Below are 25,042 nucleotides of genomic sequence, written 5' to 3'. Positions count from 1 at the left end.
CAAAGATTCGGGGCAGAGGGGGAGAGAAAAGAGAAGAGGCTGAAACATGACTTCGGAAGCCGTTCCCAGCAAATTTGAGCTGGATCCTGCAGTGAAGCAGGGAGCCTGCAGAGCCATTTGAAGAGGGTAACGGGGACGGCTGCATGGTCTGATGTCTCTGCACACACAGTAAGGCAGGTGGCGGCTTCCTGCACCTCCCTGAGTCTGGAGAGATCATGGAGGAGGGAAGAGCCATTGGTGTCATCACCGGAGGGTCTGGAGGGCTCCCCCCGAGATGGAGCAGGCGCAGTGGTGCCAGGGTGACAGCAGGAACGCGTGCAGGCAAAGGGAACGGGGAGGAGAACTCAGTATGAAGAACACTGCCAAGGTTACAGACAGAGATGGGGAGCGACTGAGGTCTTTGCCGTGCGCGAGGGGTGAGAAACCTGCCGTCCACGTCTGTGACAAGGCAGCAGCCACTGGCTCACCCCGCCCCCAGGCCCGTTGGGCCCCAACCCGGAACCGGCACACTAAGGAGATGCTGGCCCTGGGAGGGGGGACTAGAGAGGGCCTCCGGGGGATGCTAGCAGGGGAAACCCGAAGCGTGCACCTGGCTGAAGGGGAGGATGGGCTGGTACCTGTATCTTCTCCAGCAGCTCCTGGTTTTGCATGGTGAGCGACTGCACCTGGCCCTGCAGCGTGGCCAGCAGCTCCTCCGTGGACAGACTCAGAGTCTTCCTGGACAGCAGCAGCTCTGCCCCTGAAAGAGCAGCAGAACCCCCGCCCCACCCCCACAAAGACCCATCACTAACTAACCCTGGTCCTTGACCTGAACAGCCCCATCCCCACCCTGAGAGCTGCCCCCTGCCACGCCAGGGTACTTCCCCCTCCACCACCTGCTTCCTGCAAAACCTTCCCAGGCATTAACCAGCACAAACCCAATCCTGCAAGATGCCAAGGGCCCTCCTCTCCCATGGGAGCCACTCATGGACCCAGTGCGGCGCTCCACCCCCTGGCAAGGGCTGGGCCGGGTACACTGGTGGAGGGGCCTGCTACGTTCTTGGCCAATACAGCGGCGTCTTTCAGCCCAGGCAGCAGGAGCTCGTGCTTAAAGATTCGCAGAGCCCAGCGCCAATCCCCGCTCTGCGGGATACGCTCAGCCCCTCGCTGGGCCGTGCCCTCAGTGTGGAGCAGCACGGGCACCTGGCGGGCACAGGCCGGGCGCGATGACCAACCTGGGAATTCCAGCAGGTCCCCCTCTTCGTCCTGCAGCGTGTCAATATCGTAGCTGGTGTTCTCCTTCTCGGCCTGGGGCACAGACAGGCAGGGAGTTAGGGACCCCCCCCCAAGATCACAGCTCCCCCCCACGTTCCCTGCGCTCTCCCACGGCACCAGTCACCGATACATGCCGCGGCTGATGCCAACATGATAGTGCCAAGACAAGGTCAGTGCCTGGCTTTTGCATTAAGACAAGGCCGCACTGTCCCTATCATACCTGCGCCAATGTCAGGGAAAGTCCCACAATTCACTGGCCTCCTGCGTGACTCGGTAAGACCTAAAGCTCCCTGTCCCCTTCTCGCCTACCTCCAGCAAGGACAGGCGGCTCCGGAGCACTTCAACCTCCTTCCCCAAATGCTCCTTTTCCCCCTCACTGTCCGCCAGTTGCTGCTGGAGTTCCTTTAGCTGGATCAGAGAATTAGACACATCATTAGATCCGGACACTCGCGCCAATTCCCATCCGTACCTTCCAAACCAGGTGGGGTGGATCTTTCACAAGGCTCCATCTAGTCTAGTATCTTATTCCAATGGTGGCAGATCCCAGATGCTTTGGAGGACGGGGTAACTCCCACCCCGTTATATCCCTAACCTGGCGCTGGCATCCCAAAATTTCCTCCTGACCCCCAGCTGATGACCAGCGTATGCCCTGAAGCATCCACATGAAGCCATTTCCCCTTCCCATCCCCCATTCAGAGCTCTCCGAGTCCAGTCTCCGGAGACATAACACCTGGCCTACCTGCTTCTCCATGGAGCGTAGGGAGCCCTCCTCCAACTCCAGCTGCTAGTGGGAACACAAGGAGAGTCCAAGACGGTTAACTCTGCAGCCTGGTCCTGCCCATGGTCACGCATCAGCAGGTCTGACCGTGGGCTCAGAGCCGCAGAATGAGCAGCCAGGCATTCCCAGCCACAAGACGTCCTCTCTCAATTTCCTCCCCACCCACCTTGCCAGTGCAAGACCCTCTGGCAATAGCCAAGGTGATGCCACAAGCAGCTCCCTTCCTTCCCATCCTCCTTCCATCAACCCGCCCAGTCACCCGGCTCCTCCCGGCTCTGGCCCTCGCGGGGCGGGGGAATTACATCAGTACCTCCCGCTTCTGCTTCTCCTGCTGCTGTTCTAAGCCCTTGATCTTCTGCAGGAACCGAGCCCGTTCCTGCCTCAGACGGACGATCTCCTCGTAGGCCTCCCTGTCCTCCTGTGGGGAATCCCAGAGGTGGGGCAGTCAGGGTAAAGCAGTGGGTACCCAGCCCACCCCATCCCGGTATCCCTGCCAGGGGATCCTCACCGTGTCAGCTGGGGCAGGGCGAGCCCTGGCGGGCTTGGCGGTGACTATCCGGCTGCTCCGCTCTGTGGAAGGGGAGCTGTGCTCCAGAGAGCATGGGGCGCGCTTGAAAACAGTAACAGTCGTCACACAGAGAGAACGAGGAGCCGCCAGAAGGGCGGCTGGCTTAGCCAATAAGCCCCCAGCTCCGTTCCCGCAGAAGTCCCTTTATGCCTTCCACCTCCCCCCCAAATGGACAGAATGGCTTTACACACACGTGCAGGAATCATTTCACCCGATCCCCCAAAGCAGCCAGCTCTAGGGTAGGGCAGCGGGGCAGCTGTTTCACACCGCACGTTGGTTATGGAAATAAAAGCAGAGTCTCGGACCCAACTGCAACCACGAGGGGGTGGCCCTGCCAGCTAGAGTTTGGCCATGATACTGGGACTACTGCTGCATAATCAGAGCACTGTGCTGGGACTCAGGAGCCCTGTGTTCTGCCCCTGATCTGCTGGGTGACCTTGGGCAAATTGTGCCTCAGTTTCCCCCCCTAAAATGGGACAACGATACTGCTGACCTCCTTTGGAGGTCTACACCTAAGTTTTGACAGATGGTACTTCCAGCAGCATGGGGTCTCCTAATGAGAGATAAATTCAGAGAAGAGCACTTCCTATTGACTCACCATCTCCCATCCAGCCACTGACCAGGCCTGCCCCTGCTTAGCTTAAGCAACATGGCAGGGTTATGACACTCAGTGGCCGGGCAGCTGGAGCCAAAGAGGGGCTCAGACAGTACTGGGAAATCCAGAGCAGGGGAGGGGCCTGGAGTTCTTGTTCTCCCCCAGAACCCCGTCATCAGAAAGACACTGAGTGGCGTATCCAGCCCTTGCCTGCTGACGCCACCCCCACCACCGGGAAGGGGCATTTACCCAGTGAACAGCAGATGGGGAAACCCTCTTTGCAGACAAGCAACCGGACCAGGGCAAGAGAAATTAACTAGAACCCCCCCATGCCCATAAGATCGACCCATGGCCTGCCAGTGCCAGTCTGCGGCTGGACCATGCCCCTTTGTCAGAGCCAGGGGCACAAGCCTCACAGGCTGCCTGTCTCTCTCTACTGCCAAGGGGCACAAGTCGATCACACCCTTAGGAAAGGCCTGGGGGAAGAGCTCGCCTGCATTAGCAAGGTCCCATGGGGGCAGGCAAATGCCTTAGGGCTGCACAGGGGAAGGATGGCACAATGATTAGGGCATTAGTCTAAGGCTTGGACGGCCTGGCTTCAATTCCCTTCTCCGCCATAGACTTCCTGGATGACCCTGGGCAAGTCACCCAGGCCCAGGTCCTCGAAGGTATGTTGGTGACTCATTCCCACGGAAATCAACGATTTGACCTTGAGGGACCCAGGCCTCAGTCTCCCCATCTGTAAAATGGGGCCCACAGCATGGGGGTGTCACGAGGATAAACCTGGTAAGGATTGTGAGGTGCCCAGATGCGAGGGGGGTGGCGGCCAGATAAGCACCTTTGCAGCTCGATGGTCAAATCCCTTTACGTAGGTCCCCTCCCTGGCTGTCTCAGCTGTGCCCCCCCCATCGCTACATCCTGGTTGTGCACAAATGCTGCAGCTGGCTTGGTTACTAAAGGGTGAGTCACCACCACTGCGGAAGCTGCCTAGACCATGAAACACCACAGCCCCCGGGAACGTCACAACACGCTCGGGGACGCTCTCCTGCGGCTGCCTGCTGGGGTGTGCGGAGGGGAGGGGGAGGCAGAGCCGATGGCCATCTCACCTGGCTGGAGGTGCCGGGGGGCGGTGGAGGGGCTTTCCTCTTTCTCGGGCTGCCGTTCCTCTCATTGGGCGGAGGCTGGCTCGGCGACGCCGTCTGCGGAGACACCGACGGGAGAGGGCTCCGGAAGCTCTCCCAGCAAAACCCGACTGGGGAGGGGGCAGCAAGGACGGGAGCATCCCCAGGGGCTCCTAATCCCTCCAGTCACCCCGGCCCCTGAAAAGCCTCATGTTCCAGGAGGACTTCACGGGACCTCTGTTCTCCCGCGAGCCCGTCGAGCCCGTCCCCTGCCCTGGGACGCGGCCAAGCCGGGTCAGGACGGCCCAGTTTTGCCGAAGCCCCTGAGCGGTTGGAATGCGGGGCTCTCTGCTAGGCCAGGCCCCCTGCGTCTTTACCTGCGACGTTCGCTCAGCCGACTCCTCTTCTGTGGGAGGCAGAGGGGAGGAAACAGAAACCAGCAGGAGGTTAGAGGGACCAGGGGCACTAGGCCACCCGTGGCCCAGTCCCCTCAGCTCAAGGGGGAGCAGACAGACAGACAGACAGACACCCCTCTGGGGCTCCGGGCTCCATGGTGCCATGTGGCAGATCCAAGTCTGGGACCCAACTCCTACCCTTCAGCTGACAGACGCACTCTCAGCCCCTGGGAAGCAAGTGCTGCCCATCGCTCTCCAGCACCCCCCTCTGGCCAGTCCAGGGAGAGGCACTTCCCATCCAAAGTTTGAGCAGCAGGGCGAGTAAAAGGAGGGGTGCCCCGGGTAACTCCCCCTCCCAGGGAAACACCATGCTCCCTGACCCCACCCAGTCACCCCACCTGCAAAGCAGGGACATTGCCGCCTCCCCCTAGGCAGGGGCGAGACGCTGCCGCATGGGTGATCGCAAGGTGCTCTGAGACCTCGGGAAGGACGTGGCCAGGGCACCTTACCGCTAGCCCAGGAGTGGCGCTGGGAGGCGTCCTGCAGGTAGTGCTGGATCAAGGCATTCCCCGTGGCCAGGCTGTAGCGGGCTGCGTCCTGGCCCCTGGCGTCCACCATGCCGACCCGCGCCCCGGCGTGGATGAGGACTTCCACCGTCTCCACGCTGCCGTTCTCGCAGGCCAGCATCAGGGCTGTTCTACAGTGGGGATGGGGGGAGAGATGGCCCCACTCACCCACCAGAGCCAGCGGCATGAGGCTGGTGAACTGGATGGGAACCCCCTTCTCTGCTGGGGCCAACTCTCCTAGCCCTTCTCTCCCCCTGCTCCTGCCCACTCTCCCCTCTCTGCCCTGAAGACAGGACTGCCCAGGTTTGCAATCAGGCTTGGGGCAGCCAGGATATCCCGCAGCAACAGGCCGGGAGGGAGAACCCCTGCCAGACTCCAGCAGGCATTGCACGGGGGAACCCCATCTCAAGGTGGGGCGTCACCCTGCCCACACGAGGCAAAGGCAGGATCTACGCAGGCCATTTAGGTTACGGCTTTGTAAGACGCTTCCTCGCAGAGCCTCAGCCAGTGCCTGCCTGACTCGTCCAGACCCCCCCACCCCACGTCAAGAGGGATCCAGGCCCTGAGCAGCTCACCCAGAGGTTGCCAGCTGGAGACTTCTAGCCCCTAGTCAGACGCAGGTGCTCCAGGCCCTGAGCAGCTCACCCAGAGGTTGCCAGCTGGAGACCTCTAGCCCCTAGTCAGACCCAGGTGCTCGCCTGGTAGGACTCACTTCTCTGCCATGAGTCTCCCCACCCCCAAACTTTAACCTTCACCTCTCCAGCCCCCCTTCCTTCCAGGGCCTTTCAGAGCTCACCTGCCTTGCTGGTCTCTGCTGTTCACAGCAGCTCCGTGATGCAGCAGGTACCTGCACAGCTCTGAATGGCTCATCTTAGCTGCCAGGATCAGAGGGGTGGAGCCATCCTAAAGTTGGGGCATGGCGAAGGAACGTCAATGGGGGGACAGGGTAAATGAGCAGCAGTGGGTAGCCTGGCTCAGATATAGTCTAGTCAGTTCAGGTTCTTGTACAGCCCTCCTCGCTGTCTGGTACCCACCTCCCATCCGTCCAGAGCCAGACCCCACTGCAGACGGACAACGAGCCCATGGAGCACACACTGTCCCATCACCAGGCAGGGATGGACACCAACCCTTCCCTTAATCATAATGACACCTGGCTCTTCTACAGTGCTTTCCAGCTGGGGACCTCAAAGCATTTCACAAACTTTAACCACCCCCCATGAGGCAGGGCAAGGCTATTATCCCACAGTCCAGGAAGGCTAAATGACTTGCCCAAGGTCACACGGGAGGTTTGTGGCAGAGAAAGGAACTGAACCCAGCTCTCCCAACTCCTAGGCTAGTGCCCTAACCACTGGGCTGTCCTTCCTGATGCTGGACGAGATATTATTTTGTAAGGTGGACACCATGTGCAAAGAAAGCAAACTAAACAGAGACGTAAAACCCAGGGCCTGCTGCAGCGCATCTGGTGAAAACCCATCTCCGCGAGAGGCATAAGCTACGTCGGCAGGAGAAGTTCTCCCACCAACATAGCGCTGTGCACATGCTTACGGCAGTATGTCATAAATGTAAAGGGAAGGGTAAACCCCTTTAAAATCCCTCCTGGCCAGAGGAAAAATCCTCTTACCTGTAAAGGGTTAAGAAGCTAGGATAACCTTGCTGGCACCTGACCAAAATGACCAAATGAGGAGACAAGATACTTTCAAAAGCTGAGGGGAGGGAAAAACAAAGGGTCTGTCTGTGTTATGCTTTTGCTGGGGACAGAACAGGAATGGCGTCTTAGAACTTAGTAAGTAATCTAGCTAGATATGCATTAGATTATGATTTCTTTAAATGGCTGAGAAATTAAGTTGTGCTGAATAGAATTAATATTCCTGTCTGTGTGTCTTTTTGTAACTTAAGGTTTTGCCTAGAGGGATTCTCTATGTTTTGAATCTAATTACCCTGTAAGGTATTTACCATCCTGATTTTACAGAAGTGATTCTTTTTTACTTTTTACTTCTTCTATTAAAATCCTTCTTTTCAGAAACTGAATGCTTTCTCATTGTTCTTAAGATCCAAGGGTTTGGGTCTGTGGTCACCTATGCAAATTGGTGAGGATTTTTACCAAACCTTGCCCAGGAAGTGGGGTGCAAGGCTTGGGAGGATTTTGGGGGGGAAAGACGTTTCCAAACAACGCTTTCCTAATAAAAATAAACCCAGATAAACGTTTGGTGGTGGCAGTGGAAGTCCAAGGGCAAAGGGTAAAATAGTTTGTACCTTGGGGAAGTTTTAACCTAAGCTGGTAAAAGTAAGCTTAGGAGGTGTTCATGCAGGTCCCACATCTGTACCCTAGAGTTCAGAGTGGGGAAGGAACCTTGACACAGTATAACTTATGTCACTCAGGGGGGTGGAATATTCACACCCCTGAGCGACATAAATTTTGCCGAGGCCGTAGTGTAGATATAGCCTTAGATGCAAGATTCCTCTTCGCTTCATGTCCTTTGACACCGGGCATTATTCTGTCTATCTCGGGTACATACACAGCAACATCCATTAGGAGCTGAAGGTAAAATAGATATATCTGCTATTGTTGTGTTCTGTTAAACAGGCTGCTGCGTTCCACCCAAGAGGTGGCTGCATTTCAGTGGTGGGTGAGGTGATCTCTGCACATCTGGTTCTCTGCTACATTATACCACCTTTCCAATGGAGCGGAAGAGGCACCTAGGCTTGTGCTGACTCTCTGTGCAGGGGAAATCAACCCCCTGAAGGTCAACAAAACATAAACCTGATGGAAAGAACTGCCTCACCTTGTCCTTGGTATTCAAGGAGGCCTTGAAATCGCAGAGAATCTCTGAGCATGAGATGCAGCCGCTGACAGCTAGAGAGGAGAAGAGGAACCGTGAACCCCTGTTCACTGCCCCTCCATAGCCCTCCCCCATGCCAGGATCTGGCCCAGAATGGCAAATACTACACTGGAGAGAGCGTACTCTTCTGTCTAGGCCCCGTGGCTCCATCACCATGGAATCTGGGCACACTCCTGGCCCTTACTCCCCTGTGCATTCACCCTTCTGCGCAGCCACCTGCCCTTGACATCCTCACTACAAGTCAAGTTACCAGCAGGCGGTTTACCCAGCTGATTTGACACCCGCGTTTAAGATGTGGGCGGGGGGGAGCGGAGGATGCTCTGCTGACCTGCATGGTGGAGCGCTGTCCGACCGCTGCTGTCGGCTCCATCAACCGGGCAAGATGCCTAATGGGCAGAGAAGATGGTGAGAGAAGAACAGGTGACCACTACCTTCCCGGTGGGGTAGGGGTAAAGAAAAAAAAAAAGAAGTGGGTAATTTGTCAGAGAGACCCCCGGGTAAGTACTGGGTGTCAGCAATTCTTACTCACTACACCTAATGCATCATTGTCATGCTATACACCCGAAAGGTTGCCTGTAATACATCCATGGAAAACTCATAACTCACTAATCGTTAAGATGTACGGGGTGTGTACAAAGAGTTATATGTACCAGAATTACGTGCTTAAAGTGTGTTGGGCAAGCAATCCATAAGACTAGTCTGCTTTAGACAAAGGAACGTGTATTTGCTTGTCTGACCAGCCTGGTTGTCAGGCAGACAACGAAGGTATGTTTACATAACAGGTAAACCAAGCCATCAACCTAGCAAATGGGGAAGATAGCGTCCAGTGCAAAGACAAGGTGTCTGAACCTCAGATGACAAGCAGTTGACTCAGTGGATTGTTTACATTACTATATTATAAAAGTGTAGCAGGTACGATCTTTTATGAAAGCCTGTGACAGGAGAGCGAACCTTGGTCTGGGCTTAGTTGTCAAAGAATACATTGCGAAGGTTTCCTGGGTTATAAAAAGAAAGGGGAGAGAACCCCGTAGTGATCCATCACTAGGGGGATTCAAGGGGGCAGAGACCTAGAAATCACAGAAAGTTGGGTCCTTCAACCAAGGGGGCTGAAGTTCCTGGGAATTAAGTTTAGGTGAGAAACCTACTTGGGCCAAGACTGTAACTTTCTCAAATCAAGGTTTAGTCTTAGAGGCATCTTTTTACTTCTGCTTTGTTTATCTTTATTCCTTACATCTGGGATCACTCAAGCCTCTGACTTTTTGTTTAATAACCTTGTTTTACGTTTTCTGTGAACCAGTGCAGTGCTGTGATTGAAATCAGAGTGTTTGTCAAACCCCAATTCCATTAATGAGCTGCCGCCTATTGACTCTTCAGAGGGGCAATGAAGTTAATAATTTCTGTGTGTTCCAGGAGAGGGCTGGATGCTGGAGAGGCAGGTGGTTTTGGGGAAATTCCGGACTGGGGTCACTCTGCAAACAGTAACGGGGAGATGGAAGCCAGGGTGTGACCCGCATGCTTGCCTGCTGGCTGTCAGCCACAACAGTGCAGCATTCCAGGCACCCAGCGTTGCAGGGCCCCCAAAACGTCACAGGTAAACTAACCTGAACTAAAAAACACATTCCCCACATGAGAAGTGGGAAAACTCCCTTTTCCCGCTTTTACTCTCGACTACACTACTGCACCGTCCCCTCATTCACAGCACCAAGGCACGGCTGCTCTATGGTGACACCTTCTGCAAATCCCTGGCTGGCTCAGCAAGGCCCCGTCTGAGGTCACCCACAAAAGGAAGGGTAACTGGCCAGGATCAAGGTTCCCTTTTCCTTGCAGGTGCCCACAGTGTAATGCTAAGCTGTGGAGTTCTGCTGTGTCCAGTCACTCGTTGCTGGGTTCAATAGGGAAGGCAGAAGAGAGAGGCTGAGGGATGGGATGTATTGACCTACACTCTATCTTGCTGACCTATTCATGTAATAGCCTCCGGAGGAGACCAAACAGCTCGGGGGGGTCATTCATGGACTGGACAGAGCTGGTCAGAAAATGGGTATTTTCCCATTTTTCTCACCAAAAATTTGCACGCTGAAAGATTTTTCTTGAAAAATTTAAATGTCTCAAATGCTGCCACTGTGCCTCATGGGAGCTGTAGGCTGGGTGCCCCATGCTTGCATTCTCTTCTATAGGCAGTGCTCCCTGGTCGGACTACAACTCTCATGATGCACCACGGTCTCCCTTCTTGGCGAGGGGAGGCAGGCCCGTCATGGGAGTCCCCGGCCATAGTGCATCAAGGGAGACATAGTCTGGCCAAGGAGCTCAGCCTATAGAGGAAAATAGGTACATGGCAACTTAACTACACCTCCCACGAGGCACTGTGGCAGCATATCCCAATCAAAATATTTTGGTTTTTGAGGGATTCTGGTTTTTTACACACACACAAAAAGCCAAATAAACAAGTTTTCCCCGGAAAGCAGACACTTCACAAAACACTTGGTCAAAATCCCAATTTTCCATTGAAAACCAGTTTAGATGGAAAATGTTTGACCAGCCCTAGTATGGAGATTTCACTTCCAGATGGCAATTCCAACCCTGCTTAGGTTGTTTTTTAGACTGAACGGTCACATGGACAATATCTCTACATGGCCAGGAGCATGCGCAGGAGGTGAATCTTACGAGGGCTGCTCTATTCCCCACAAGCTCCCTGTACCCTGATCTCCAGTCTTCAGTGCTTCAACACCAACAATGAACACATCCCTCCCTGTTGAACTCCAGGCTCCCACTGCTCTGCTCTGCTCTGCTCTTACCTGCAGTAGTTTGCTCACGCACTGTGGGTGGCCGTGTTTCGCGGCCAGGTGGAGCGCGTTGTACCCTGGAAAGAGACAGACTGGCAGGTCAAGAGGTAATCATAATGATGGTGATCCTTTATATGTGCACCCAGGGAGATCAAAACAAATCGTCAGCATGAAACAATTTATTCTCCACCCCTGCCCCCCCACCCCGAGGCAGGTAATCGACATCCATGGATCACGTCACCCACCACCAAATTGCAGCCACCTCTGGGGAAGGACGCAACAGCTAGTTAATACAGTAGTTCACAGCAGTGCTACGGGGTGGCTTAAGAAATGGGGATTCCTCTATCCAATAAGAAGTGCATGAGAAAAACGGGAGACAATGTAATTTGCCAAGCTGGAATCTGACTAGGAATCCAGGGTTAACTCTCCTAGCATGAGGAGAAGCACCATGGAATCAGATCTGGAATCGCTCTAAGTGGTCAGGAGCCAAACAGGAAATCCAGCAGCACGGCGCCCCCTAGCACCCAGCTGGGGCACTATTTTATTATCAGTTTGGGAGAAAGAGAAGAACATTCACTGAATCGCCAACACCCCTTTCCTGAAACACCTCAGTGGCCCAAGGAGGTCTCCCATCCAAAGAGCAAACTGGCCAGACCTTGCTTAGCTCATGAGATGCAACAAAAGCCCGGCCCAAAGCAGGCTGCAGGATCTCATTGAAGCTGTTCCTATAGGGCCAAGTTTCAGAGTAGCAGCCGTGTTAATCTGAATGCACCCGATGAAGTGGGCTGTAGCTCACCAAAGCTTACGCTCAAATAAATTTGTTCGTCTCCAAGGGGCCACAAGTCCTCCTGTTCTTATTCCTACAGTGTACATTTTAAAATATTGAGACCATTTTTATTCTGAGTCCAAAGCATGCAGAGGAGATGCCCGTACCCCTCTTAAGAGCACAGTAGAACACGCTAGTATGTGGAAGGAGGCAGGTCCCAGACATGGCTTTTACACACACTACCAGAACCATTGCCAGCAATTAGCAAGTGCGTGATGATTCTTATCCACCTGGGACACAGTCCACTGCTCTAACCATTGCCGTTAGGACTGCCGTGGAATGCAGGGTCCCAAGATGCAGCTGGGCTCTGACAGACACAAGATTTCTCATCACCCCTTTTGCCCGTGCTCAGCTCAAGCCTGCAGGGGAGTTTTTAAAGTAAGAATGGTGAGCAGCTTTGACACCTTCTTTCCGAGGATCACCAAGCTTACTCAGCCGCTGAGTCAGAGATTGCAGGGATTTGGAGAGATCCGTCCCTTTTAGCCCGGGAAGGGTTGGCGAACGACCAGGAGATTGGACTAAAGGATCCCAGAGGAGCCTGCCACCCCTCAGAAAGGGGAAGCTTGGCAGCTCCACCGGAATGGGGTTGATCCTATGGCTGGGAAACACAGAAACTAGACAGGGCAGAGATCCATAAGGTCCCATTTAATTCCTATGCCCCTTGCACAGTACAGGAGCGGGCTCAGCAGAATGTTTTCTACTGCTTTGTCCAGCTCAAAATGGCCCAAGTCAACGTCCCCACTGTCACGTCATATCAGGGAGTCAGACCGCGCTGCCTACCGGAGCTGTCTGTGGTCATGGTGTCCGCTCCATGAGCGAGCATCACTTCCAGGCAGTCCACGTTCCCTCTCATTGCAGCCAGGTGGAACCTGTGACACAACCGGGGAGCTCCCGTCACCATTCATACTCCACAGACTCCTCCCGCCACCACCTCTGCTTAAAAGGCTAGAGTCTGAGAAGTTTCCGTATTTACAAAAAATCCTTTAAAAACCCCAACTTGTTACTAATCTGCTTCCTTGCCAGTCTCTTCCTCTCTAGTTTATTTTTGTAGGGTTGCTGATCAACTCTTGGCCACGCCCACTGGTTTGTTACCATAGGGCCACTTGTGAATAGGGGAGCTGTGAGAAGAAAAGAGTGCGAGAGAGCAGCCTTCGGGTTGCTCTCACATACGCCACAGCCCAGGCAAGGCCCCACACTATGGAGAGGACAACGGTGCCTTAAAGCTATCACCCCAAACCCAGAGATGGGGGGAACTGAGACGCTGGCCCAGTCTCTTTAGCGGTGGAAGTGACTCACGCGGATTTGCCCTCCGAGTCCAGTTTGGTGGGGACCAGGCCCTTGCGGAGGAGTAGAGCCGTCACCTTCTCGGGGTCGTTGTAGTCCACGGCCTGTAGGAGCTTCTCATCATTCTTACCCCAGTCGTGGCTCTGAAACCCAAACAGGGGCAAAATTAGGGACTTCGGAGCCCTACTGCAGCCCACCAGATGGGGAGGAGAAAAGGATACATCCAACAGAGGAAGTTGGGATGCTAGCCGGGGACCTAGGAGCTCCAGGGTCGATTCCCTGCTCTGCCACAGATTCCCTGTGTGCCCTTGGGTAAGTCACTTAGGCCTAGATCTTGCTGTTAGGCACCTTTATACCTTGGAGAATCCGGGCCTTAGCCTCTCTGTGCCTCTGCTCCCCATCGGTGCAATGAAATATCATCACTGCCCTACCACAGGGGGGTGCCGCGAGGATAAACACATTAACCCCGGAGGGGAGCTCACAGTACTGCAGGAATGGGGCAGATGAGCTCCGCAAGCAGGCCGATTGCAGGCTGTTCGGCTGAGCTTCCTTAGCCATAGTCGGATCTTAAGAGGGAACTGACACACCCCAGGCACGAAGGATTCCACTCAGTGCCACAATGGAGTCCCCACGATTGGCGCACGACATGGTCTCCGCAATGCACAGAAATCAGAAATGGAAAAGACTCCTCGACCCATCTGGTGCAGTCCCTCAACCAAGGCAGGGCTGGGCTGCCTCTATTTTCTCAAGCTCCCCTCTATTTTCTCAAGCTTCGTCCCATCTAGTTTGAAAGGGCCCGGCTGATGGGGCTCCTTTCCCTGAGGGAGACCATTCCGCAATCTTAGAAGATTGTACTGATATTTACCCTACATTTTCTTCATTTTATCCAATTCCCCCTAGTGCTTTCGCCCCCTTCTGCTGGTCTAAATAATTCTGCTCTTTCCCTGGTGTTTATGCTCTTCACTACGTGGGGTTTCTTTCCTTGGGTGCCCTGAGACCGTGGTGACGGGCAATGGATAAGAACCCAAATAAAGAGAACAACACAGGGGCAAAACTCCCCTTGAGTTCAGAGTCAGGCTCAGGCCCCCTTAGCCAAACTAGCCCAATTTGGGCCAGCTCTGTCAGAAGTGTCGGCTGACTTTGGGTGCCTCAGCCCTGTTCCACGCCGCACATCTAGATCAGCCTAGGCCTGGTCTACGCTGGGAAAAAAGGTAGCATAACGACCTCACGGGTGTGAAATATCCACACCCCTGAGCGATGCAATTAAACTAACCTAACCCCCTGTGCAGACAGAATTCTCCCATCCATCTAGCTACCGCCTTTTCACACCCCGAGTGCCGTAGAGTTGAGCTGACCTAGCCCTGGGTGTACACGTAGTCGGGTCGATGGAAGAATTCTTCCACCCACCTAGCTGCTGCCACTCGGAGAGGGGGATTACCTACATCGACAGACGAGCCCCCTCCGTAGCCGTAGGACGCGCTATATTGCCCATAGCATAGACATGCCACTGGTCTTTCATTGCACAATTTCAGACACCTGGGGCCTGATCTCCAGAGCTGCCCAGCACCCGTCACCAACCCCCTCTGGAAATCAGAGGGCAACCAGTAACCAAGGCCCTCAAAATCAGTGACTGCTTTTGAAAAATGGCTTTCCTTCTTTGACGCAGTGCTCACAAGACAGTCCCTCCAGCCTCTCTGCGGGTTTGCTGCTCTTCTCTGAACTCCCTGCGGTTTGGCTGGCAACCTGGTTCCGGGGAATCCCAGCTGACATCACGCTTTGATCTCCGTGCCTGCCAGAGAAGTTTTCTTTTTGTCTTGTAACCAGCTTTGCGTTTTACTTTTCTGTAAAATGCTGAGAATCCACTGGTCTGCGTTGCAAGCCGCCACCAACACCTGGGAACCAAGCGAGCTGAACTCTACCCAGAAAACTCACAGCAGAATTCATGGAAATCTGTGGGAACACGCCACTTTTCACCTCCCTCCCATGCCAGCAGATTAAAGAACACCTCTCATAGGTTTCATCCCTTGCTTGTCTCCCTGCAGTCAAGATGCAGCCACAGTTCCCCATTAAGGTCCTGATCCTGTAAAGCCTTACATATGTGCTTACATTTGCACATCACGGTGCACGCAGCTAAGCATGGGCACAAACTTTTGCAGACTCAGGGCCTAGTCACAATCACTACCACCCCATCGGGGCTGCAGGGTTCCACATTTGCTCTCCCCGGGTACTGAAGTGCCGGGGTGCAGGTTTAATTCAATGACACCAAGCACCGGTGGAGGGGGAAAGCACTGAGGCTCCTAATTAAATCAAGAGAGTGGCTGCCTATAAAGGACAATTCAGCTGCGGTGAAAATGGAAGTCACCTTTAGAGAGCGGGGAATGTTGTCTATCCCTGCAGACCGGCTCCTAAACTACTCCTAATCCCAGGGCCCATGCTACCACTAGCCACCTTTGATGGTCCAGCCCTCAGAACCCCGGGCCACACGGACACCACCAAGCCGGATGGGTGCTGAGCCCCGCAATTCATCTTGAAATCAACAGAAGCCACAGACACCCAGCTCCTCTGGGGAGCACATCCCACGAGGAAGAGCTGTCTTGTTCCTAAGGATCTCACTGACATGAGCTCACGCTGGTGCCAGCAGCCTAGAGTAACCCCAGGGCAGGTAGGTAGGTAGGTAGATAGGGGGCAGGGAGTGGGGGGATCAACCTCCTGGGGATGAGGAAATTGATGGGTAAGCTGGAGATATAACCTGTGCTCCCCCGAGGTCAGACAGGGGCAGGGGCAAGACAAGGAGCCTAGGCCAGGGCACCAACTGATAGGGTGGGCAGGAGAGGGAATTGCAGGTGTTCTAGCAGGGATGGGATCCAGCTGATCTCCAGATAAGGCAGGGGAGCTGGGGGGTCGGGGGGGCATGGGGCGGCCCGGTCGGGGAGCTGGGGGGGCGTGGGGCGGCCCGGCCGGGGAGCTGGGGGGGCGTGGGGCGGCCCGGCCGGGGAGCTGGGGGGCCGGGGGGGTGTGGGGCGGCCCAGCCGGGGAGCTGGGGCGCCAGGGGTGTGGGGCAGCCCGGCCGGGGAGCTGGGGGGCATGGGCAGCCCGGCCGGGGAGCTGGGGCGCCAGGGGTGTGGGGCAGCCCGGCCGGGGAGCTGGGGCCGGCCCCCGGCGCGGCAGATGCCCAGCGGGAGCCGGCGGCGGCCGGGCCGGGCCGGGGAAGGTCGGGCGGGACGTACCGCGAAGGAGGCGGCGGCGCAGAGGCAGATCTGCTTCATGGTGCCCAGCAGCGGGCGGGCCGCCATCCACCCACCCAGCCCGGCCGGCCGGGACCCTCCGCCGCCGGACCCCGGCGCTGCCGCCCCTCGGAGCCGGGCTCCAGCCGCAGCGGAGGATCCGCCTCCCTCCCTCGGCCGGCGGCGGGGGAGCCCAGGCGGCGCCTGCCCCCTGCCTGCGGAGAGACCCGACTGCCGAGCAGAGCCGCCACGGGCGGGGGGGACCCCCCCAAACCGACCCCCCCCACAGGGCCTGGGAACGGAGAACCCACCCACCCCCAACCGGGGAGCAGAGACTCTTTCCTCCTCTCCCCCCCTAAGCCAGAGGAGTGGGGACACCAGGCATCAAGGACCTCCCCCAAAGCCAGGGAAGCAGAGACACCCTCCAGGCTAGGGGATCAGGAACCCCAGGCAGAAAGGACCCCCAAACCAAAGCCGGGGGAGCAGTTGCACCCCCCAAGGCAGGGGATCAGGAACCCAGAAAGGACCCCCAAACCAAAGCCGGGGGAGCAGAGGCACCCCTCCCGCAAGGATTCCCACCCCAAATCAAAGGGACAGTGACCCCAGGCCATAGGGATGCCCACCCCCAAATATGAACTACTGCTTTACTAACAGCAACATCGGCTTGTTACCCTGTTGCTGACACTGGGGTCCCTGTTTCCATGTGGCTCTGAAGAAGGCTGAAGCAGTTTGGATGCCTACTTTGGCATGATCAGAGTCAGGGGGCCAGGAATCACGGGCTTCGGCTAGTAAAATCCCCCTAAATCATGGTGTGATGGGATGCACTGGGACTTCCAGGACCCTGGTGAGCAAAGAGTTAAGCTCAGCTCTGCCTTGCACAGATGCCCAGGGGAAGGACCCTACATTAGTCGCTAGGACGGAGTTGGGGGGAGAATGTCAGTGGGAAGGGAAGACTGGGCTTCCTGTCCAGAGGCACAGGGCTTGTCATGAATGTTACCCTTTGAGGAGAGGACCTGGCTGACAACCTCTTGTTTCCTGCTGAGCCATCCCACCGGTTAATAGCTTTAAAGGGCAATATTTCATATTAACGGGATGTGCCTTTAAATGCCCACTGTGATCCCCACGCCTGGCACTAGGCACGCTTGTAATCCATAGATCTACAAAGGAGGTGCGTATCTTTATTCCCCTTATGTAGACTGGGGAAACTGAGGCACAGAATTGTTATGTGACTTTTCCAGAGGCAGACGGTGAGTCAAGGAGAGGGCTGAGACTAACATCTCAGGCATGTGCATCCTGCTTCCACTATGCTACTCCGCCTGGAAACTTTAAATTAAAAAAAAAATTTAAAAATAGAACCAACGCGAACCTATTTCTGTGGAATGTGGACCCAGTATTCAGTTCCTCAGATGAGAGCTCTGTGTCTGCTTGGTATGAAATCTGCAGCCCTGGCACCCAGACACCAAGGTTAGAGTGCTCTCTCTCTGCCTTCTAATTTGAGGTTGTGTTTTTATTCCGAGCTCCATTCCTCTGCACATATGGGTGATCCACAGACAGTCTCCTCCTCCAAAAAAAGAACAGGAGGACTTGTGGCACCTTAGAGACTAACAAATTGATTAGAGCATAAGCTTTCGTGGGCTACAGCCCACTTCATCGGGTGCATAGAATAGCACATATAGTAAGAAGAAATATATATACATACAGATAAGTTGGAAGTTGCCATACAAACTGTGAGAGGCTAATTAGTTAAGATGAGCTATTACCAGCAGGAGAAAAAAACTTTTGTAGTGATAATCAAGATGGCCCATTTAGACAGTTGACAAGAAGGTGTGAGGATACATAACATGGGGAAACAGAGCGTCCCTTCTGCCTTCATCTTACAGCTGGGAGGGGAAGTGCCCTTTTATCCACACGGCATGCACAAAGCTAAAGCTGGCGGTCTGGAGCCCTCCTCTTTGTTGCTAAATAATTGAAGAGTGTTGATTTTGCCTCCTAGGCTTACTTCCGCCCCAGTGGAAACCTGACTCGCTTGGCTCTGCAGATCTGGAAACCTGAGTGAGAAACCTCTCCTGTACCACGGCAAGCCGGCGACCCTGTTCTGTTGGATGGATCCACCCAGAGCTCTCTGTGCCAGGTGGAGAGCAGACATAACTGCACGTCTGGCTGCTCAGTGAGTGCGTATCCACGATCTTTGACCATGCACTCTCGCTGTGTGAATGCAATACAAAATCCCAAAACCTGCAGCTGGCTCTGTCAGGCACAAGGATCTGTCCATGCAGAGTTGGCTGTAGAATCGTGGCCTAAAATTCCACCTCCGCTCCCCACGCTCCCTCTCCTTTACTCTGCTTTGTCTTTCTTTTCTCCCCTCTTTATTTCTTCCCCTTCCTTCGGTTCCTTTCTCTGGAACGATCCTGTTTCCAGCTGGAATTTGATCCATTGCACAGAAGCAGCCACTTCTGACAGCTGAATCACTGGCTCAGTGATTGCACCCTGTCGCACTGCGATATTATAGAGAATGACCCTCTGTCAGGAAAAAACAGTCTATATGCTGGACTCCACAGAGAGTGGGAAGAAACAGCTTCTTCAGGCCATTGGCATGAAGCCCAATGAACCAAATCCTGCTCACCCTACTCCCAGGAGTGATGAGAATACTTCACACTTTTAGAGCATTTTGCATCCATTGGTCTCAAAACACTTGGCAAAGGTGAGTGAGCAGTATTATCCGCATTTTACAGATGGGGAAGCTGAGGCATAGAGGGGCAGTGGCTTGCCCAAGGTCAAACAATGAGTCAGGAAGCTAACTGGGAACAGAGCTAGGTTCCCCTGGCTCCCAGCCTGGTGTCCTGTCCGCGGTAGTCTTGGTGACTTCAGTGGGAGCACAGTTGGGCCGACTGACTTCAATGGGACTACTAGCTGAAGTGTCCCACCCTGTTTGCAGATGTTAACCCTTTCCCAGCAGGATCAAGGGGGTTCTCCTGGCTCATTGAGTCAAGGAGGTGGGAGTGGATCTTTCAAGAGAGGATCTAGAGAGCGGGCTGAGCACTCTGGAGGGAGGAACGCTAGGACCAGTCAAGCCCGGGCAAAAGGCACGATCTGAGCTTTGTGGTGCTGTTGTTAGTGTTTTGCTAATAAAGCCAAATCTCAGGGAGCAGGGTGGTACCGTCTGTAGAGCAGACTGGGAAAGAAACTTGCTCACACGGCAGATGTAAAGGCCACAAAGAAGCCTTGTGAGTTGTCTCGGTTTCCTGTCACTCTCCCGTCGCTGTAGTATCTACACTGAAGTGGCACAGCTGTACCATTTCAGGTGAAGACCAGGAGACTCACCACTGCCCTGAGGAGTCCAGCTACCCCTGGGCAACCCCATGGCACGCAGCGGAGTGCAGGGAGGTAAAGGAGGGCAGCGTTAGGCAGTGGATTTGGAATTTAGCAAACAGTTCGGTGGCCACGTGAGACAGCACAGATACTGGCCGTGCCCCAGAAGATGGAAGGCCAGAACTAGAGTAACACATACGGGTGAAAAGAAAGACCAGTTGACTAAGGACAGCACAAGAGTAGGGGAGGAGGCCGTCATTCTAGCCTGGCCAGGACACTTTGCTCCAGTAGCCAATGGCGGGGGATGTTCAGATTTAGTTCTGGTGAACCCTTGGCTGGAAAGATAATGACTTCAGCGTCCTCTTCATACTGAGGGGGCCCAGAGCGCTTCCCAAGCTGACAGTATGAAACACACCCTTTGTGACTCCTAGGTGACGGACCAGGAGTGGATAATGCTGCATCCAGTTGAAACCGCAGGGGGGAACTTAGGTTGCTCGAATGTAAATGACCCGAGCTGTCATTTGGCCGTGGGTGGCAATACCCTCACTCTTGCAAAAATGCCATGGGGTTCAAAAATGAATGATCGCAGTTAGGGTGTCCGTTTCATTTCTCAATGGAGAAACAGCAGCACAGTATCCGCTAGCATCATGCTGGGGCATCAATCTGGCAGTGCCACAAAGGAGAGCGCCCCCTACTGAAACCCCAGCCCCCCTTCAGCAATACTCACTTCAGTCTTCTTAAACTTGGCCTTCAGGCTTTTCATTCTGGCTTGAGTTCTCACGCTCTGTCTCTGTTTCAGGGGAAGTCTCTGAACAAGGAACATAATGATGTTTTAAGTGAAGCCTGGGCTCTCTATCAGAAGCTAAACGCCGGGTGTAAATTCCAAAATTCCCACCTCTCCCCACATCTCCGACAGTGAGGCAATCAAAACCCTTTCAGTGTTTAAAGGTGAAGATGCCTCCCGTCATGATACACGATGTGACGAAGTGGGACTGTTCTTGATGTTTCCTCCGAATATTGTGGGGGTGCCTCAGTTTCCCCTATGCAGTTCTTGGGTGTCTGGGGGGTGGGGTGGGGGTGTGTGGTCATTGCAGAGCCCTACAGGGCAGGTGTGAGCAGGGGTCTGGACACAGAGAATGGCCGACGCCCTGTTTCCTGGTGGCCTGGGCCCTTCCCCCCTGTGGGGTGGGAGCTGGGGGGTTGGAGAGCAGGGGAGTCGGGTGACCTCCTGGCCCGGGAGAGGAGGAGGCCCAGGGGAGGAGGGGCTGGAGGGAGTTTCAGTTTGGGGCTGGCTGGGACATGGAGTGAAGGGCAGACGTGGTTGTCTGGCTCACTGCCCCCCCCCCCCCAAAATGGACCCAGCTGAGGGGTCCTGTTCTCTGCACCTGCAAGCTCTGTTTTAGACCATGTTCCTGTCATCTAATAAACCTCTGTTTTACTGGCTGGCTGAGAGTCACGTCTGACTGCGAAGTTGGGGTGCAGGACCCTCTGGCTTCCCCAGGAACCCTGCCTGAGCGGACTCGCTGGGGGAAGCGCACGGAGGGGCAGAGGATGCTGAATGCTCCGAGGTCAGACCCAGGAAGGTGGAAGCTGTGTGAGCTGTGTGTCCTGAAGACAGGCTGCTCACAGAAAGGAGACTGCCCCAGAGTCCTGACTGGCTTCATGGGGAGCAGTTCCAGAGCATCGCCCAGGGACTCCGTGACACATGACACCAGACCAAGCCACTCAATAGACTGCTGTGTACGAGCAACGGGAAGACATAGTGTAGCCTTCATGGAGGCTCAAGGCAGTGCTCAGCCTGATCCAAAAATTCAGACTCATGCAACCTTTCTTTACGGACTTGTCACCAAAATAAGCCAAACCTTAGGGCAGTGGTTCTCCACCTATTTACCACTGTGGGCTGCATATGCAGCTCTCTGTGTTATGTGGGCCACATCCACACACAATATATATTACCCGTATGGCTCTGAGGATGTCACATGGGCCGCAAGTGACCGCAGGCCATGGGTTGAGAACCACTGGCTTAGGGGATGCCAGTTGCTGATTTCAAATGCACGTCCCTTCTCTTCCATTTGTTTGCTTGCACCAGCATCAACTGCCTCGAAACACTTGACGTTTGATTTCTCGCAGGAGGCCTGTACTTGGCCGGCATAGGGAACTGCCAGCCTGTTGCTCTGTGCTCTGCCACTGAGATGCATCATGGCACACTGAGTCGTGTGATCTTTCCATCAAGGTACCATTAGCCTGCACCCTGTGTTAGAAATGGGGTGTCTTGATCTCTGGGCACATCATGTCGGGATGCACGCCACACCGTGTCCTGTTACCCTAGCCTCTGCCTCGTTCACTGCACTCTATATTACATAACCTTCTATTATAGAAGTTCTCTAGTGCCTTTCCCCTGGGGCTCTCAAGGCATTTTAGAGCCAATAAATGAAGCCTCAGAACACTCGTTAGTGTTAGACATTCTTATTTCCATTTTACAGGTGGGGAAATTGAGAGATGAAGCTAAGAGTTGCCCAAGATTGACTGGCAAATTGGTAGCAGAGCTGGGAACAGACACCCTGAGTCCTGATTCTGAGTCCTCTGCTCTAACCACTAGATAGCACTCTCTCCCTTCTCATCCCACACCAGATTGTTAAATTTGCCTGGGCCGTGCCTTCTACTGCCAAGGCAACCTGCCAGGAGAGGAGCTGACTCAATGTAGCATGGCATATGGGCATTGCCTTGTAAACATCAAGCTCACTCTCTTTCACAGGGGGAATGTGCCTCCTTGCTAATCTCGCTATTCTCAGCAGTTTTGGAGGGTCCCCTTCAGGACATGTCTAATGCCATGGGGAAATGTCTCTCTGCAGTGTGATTTATATGGCTCGACCCAACGCTTATTGAGCTCCAGCAGCAGAGATTCCCTCATTTCTGCTCTTAAAGATGTGAAATCTGCATTGGAAGGGCTCAGCAGAACGGGGTGGCTATTCACTCAGCCCTGGGGCCTTTCCATCACCCCTCCCAAACCCCTTCCCTACCTTGCTGGTAGTGCTGAGCGCAGCAGGGTGGGCTCCTTCTCACTCACACTCTGTTCTGTGCCCAGGGCAGAAGAAACTGGGACGTGTCTCCTTACTTCAGTCTCATTGAAGGAATCTCACGCTATCAGAAGTGGCCCAGCGGGAGCTAGCTGGTGTCACCACCAATGAGGATAGGCAAGGGGTGGGACTTAGCTGCAGTGGGAATTAAGTTACTCACCTGCTGCAGGTACAGTTACCTCTCCAAAGCAGGATGCTGCTCAGTACTGGATGGTGGCGACAGCATTTGACTGAACACCTTTCTGTGCATAGGGGCTGCCGAGCCCAGTTACTTCATCAGAAGCCATGGGTGCTCAGCAGCTCTCGACTTGTGACCAGGCCTGGCTGCTTGTTTTCACTTTCTGCTAGCTCCCAAAAACCAGGCTACATATTCTCTGTACCTTTAAGGACCTGGAAGGCAGCAGCAAAAGGAAATGATTCACCTGCACCAGGATCTTGTTCATTTAGGCCCAACTCAGAAGTTAGGAGCCTATGTACTTTTGAGGATCTGGACCTTATTTCTTTAGACCGTGATGCTGCAAGCTGCTTCCTGTGGGTGGATCCCAGCACTTACACAGAACCCCACTGAAATCCATCGGCCAGGTTCTGTGCCGTCACAGACGCCCACCCATGAGGAGCAGCTTGGTGGATCACGGCCTTAGTTTGTTGCGTGAAATGTTCCCGTTCGGCATTAGTTCCAAAGGCCTGGATTCACAAAGGTATTTAGGGTCATAACTTCGATTGCTTTCAATGGATATTAGGAACCTAAATACCTTTGTGACTCTGGGCCAAAATGTTTAACCATTTTATTAAATGATGTGTTTCCTTCTTCATAGCGCTCCCTAAGGGCTGAGTCTGCCTCACGCAACCCCACTGTGGGGTGGATATTATTTTCCCAAATTTACAGATGGAGAAATGGAGGCACAGAGCAGTGGAGAGACTTACCCAGGATCACTGCATGAAGCAGTGGCAGAGTCAGGAATAAAAACCAAGTATCCTGACCCTCCCCCCCACAGTCCCATAATCACTAGGCTCTAATCACTAGACAGTGCTATGGCCCTGCTTCTGTACTGATCACCGTGCAGATGGACCCCCTGCACCCAACACAGAGTTTCATGCAGGACTGGGGCCTGTGTTTTCTAATCATTGTTTTATTTTCCTATAACAACCGTAGCATGGTGGGCATGTTGTAGATGGACAAGGAGGTACTATCCCTGCCAAACAAAGGTACAGTAAAAATGTCTCTTGGGAAATATGATGGGAAAAACACACAAGAGCCTAAACTTTATTACGGTAAGGGACCTGCGTGTGTGCTTGCATTGTCCTTGGGAGATGTCTAGAAATAGCTTGAGAAGGCCAATACTAAAAACAGCTTTGTTCTCACCATATAGTTAATGGGAGAGAGCATGTGGGCCACATTTTAGGATCCCAGGAGATACATTTTAGGACTCTGTAGCTACATTCCAGGCATTCCACAGACCCCCTTAAATGCAGCCAGTCATCTTATGTGTCCCTTAGGCAGCAAAGCCAACGTTGGTGAATTTATTGCAAATCTTGTGATATTTGGGGTATTTCTTAAAGCCCCAGCACCCAGAGGCAAGTGTATGTGAGAATCTTTGATTGCATGTGATTTTCTTTTAAAGTTCTAGACCTCACAGTTATGGAGGAAAAACAGAATATATGTCAAAACCCTAGGGTTGCCAACTTTCTACTTGCACAAAACTGAATACCCTTGCCCCGCCCCCTGCCCTGCCCCTCCTCTGAGGCCCCACCCCTTCTACAAGGCCCCGCCCCCCATTCCCTTTGTGGCTCACTCTCCTCCCCACCCTCACTCACTTGCTCATTTTCACCAGGCTGGCTCAGGGGGTTGGTGTGTGGGGGGGAGTGAGGGCTCCAGCAGGGGGTGCAGGCTCTGGTGTGGGGCTGGGGATGAGGGGTTTGGGTTGCAGAAGGGTGCTCTGGGCTGGGACTGAGGGGTTCGGAGGGTGGGAGGGGGATCATGGCTGGGGCAGGGGGTCGGGGTGCGGGAGGGGGTCAGGGATGCAGGCTCCGGGTGGCGCTTACCTCAAGCGGCTCCCAGAAGCAGCGGCAGTCCCGCCTCTGGCTCCTACGTGGAGGCGCAGCCAGGCAGCTCTGCGCCCTGCCCTGTCCGCAGGTCCTGCCCTGCAGCTCCCGTTGGCTGTGGTTCCCGGCCAATGGGAGCTGCGGAGCCAGTGCTTGGGGCGGGGGCAGCGTGCGGAGCCCCCTGGCTGCCCTTACGCGTAGGAGCCGGAGAGGGGGGACATGCTGCTGCTGCTGCCGGGAGGCGCGCAGAGCCAGGGCGGGCCGGCAGCACTGACCGGAGCTGCCAGGGTCCCTTTTCGACCGGGCGTTCCCGTGGAAAACCGGACGCCTGGCAACCCTCCGACTTGTCCACCCCACCCCCCGCCCGCTTCAAAACACAGAG

At 54.5% G+C, this 25,042-nt stretch overlaps 1 protein-coding gene and 1 long non-coding RNA gene across 10 annotated transcripts in view; one reads left to right on the top strand and one right to left on the bottom strand.

Annotated features, from left to right (window-relative positions):
• Positions 1-24,733, bottom strand: part of ANKRD24 (ankyrin repeat domain 24) — a 31,321-nt gene extending 6,588 nt beyond the window's left edge. The window contains exons 1-19 of one of the 9 annotated variants that reach the window (XM_048830584.2): positions 24,433-24,726; positions 22,778-23,007; positions 21,497-21,791; positions 20,268-20,348; positions 13,020-13,150; positions 12,504-12,592; positions 10,910-10,974; positions 8,446-8,503; positions 8,061-8,131; positions 6,074-6,180; positions 5,221-5,408; positions 4,694-4,722; positions 4,302-4,394; positions 2,541-2,642; positions 2,343-2,450; positions 1,994-2,038; positions 1,564-1,662; positions 1,215-1,287; positions 618-739 (exon numbers count right to left, since the gene is read on the bottom strand). In XM_048830584.2, the coding sequence (XP_048686541.2) occupies positions 618-739; positions 1,215-1,287; positions 1,564-1,662; positions 1,994-2,038; positions 2,343-2,450; positions 2,541-2,642; positions 4,302-4,394; positions 4,694-4,722; positions 5,221-5,408; positions 6,074-6,180; positions 8,061-8,131; positions 8,446-8,503; positions 10,910-10,974; positions 12,504-12,592; positions 13,020-13,150; positions 20,268-20,303 (1,416 nt within the window). In that variant the 5' untranslated portion in view covers positions 20,304-20,348; positions 21,497-21,791; positions 22,778-23,007; positions 24,433-24,726. Of the gene's footprint in view, positions 1-617; positions 740-1,214; positions 1,288-1,563; positions 1,663-1,993; positions 2,039-2,342; positions 2,451-2,540; positions 2,643-4,301; positions 4,395-4,693; positions 4,723-5,220; positions 5,409-6,073; positions 6,181-8,060; positions 8,132-8,445; positions 8,504-10,909; positions 10,975-12,503; positions 12,593-13,019; positions 13,151-16,234; positions 16,397-20,267; positions 20,364-21,496; positions 21,792-22,560; positions 22,580-22,777; positions 23,189-24,432 lie in introns of those variants that run through there. The other 8 variants (XM_048830583.2, XM_048830582.2, XM_075123203.1 and 5 more) reach the window with 8 other exon arrangements.
• Positions 15,451-20,425, top strand: LOC142070118 (uncharacterized). Its single transcript, XR_012666085.1, has 3 exons — positions 15,451-15,669; positions 18,225-18,932; positions 20,340-20,425. It is a non-coding gene; the product is annotated as an uncharacterized LOC142070118 (long non-coding RNA).
• Positions 24,734-25,042: the final 309 nt, after the last annotated feature.

Source organism: Caretta caretta, chromosome 25, assembly GCF_965140235.1.
Source record: "Caretta caretta isolate rCarCar2 chromosome 25, rCarCar1.hap1, whole genome shotgun sequence".
Classification (NCBI taxonomy): domain Eukaryota; kingdom Metazoa; phylum Chordata; order Testudines; family Cheloniidae; genus Caretta; species Caretta caretta.
The sequence above is the reverse complement of the archived record's forward strand: the minus strand, read 5'-3'. Positions and strand labels throughout refer to the sequence as shown.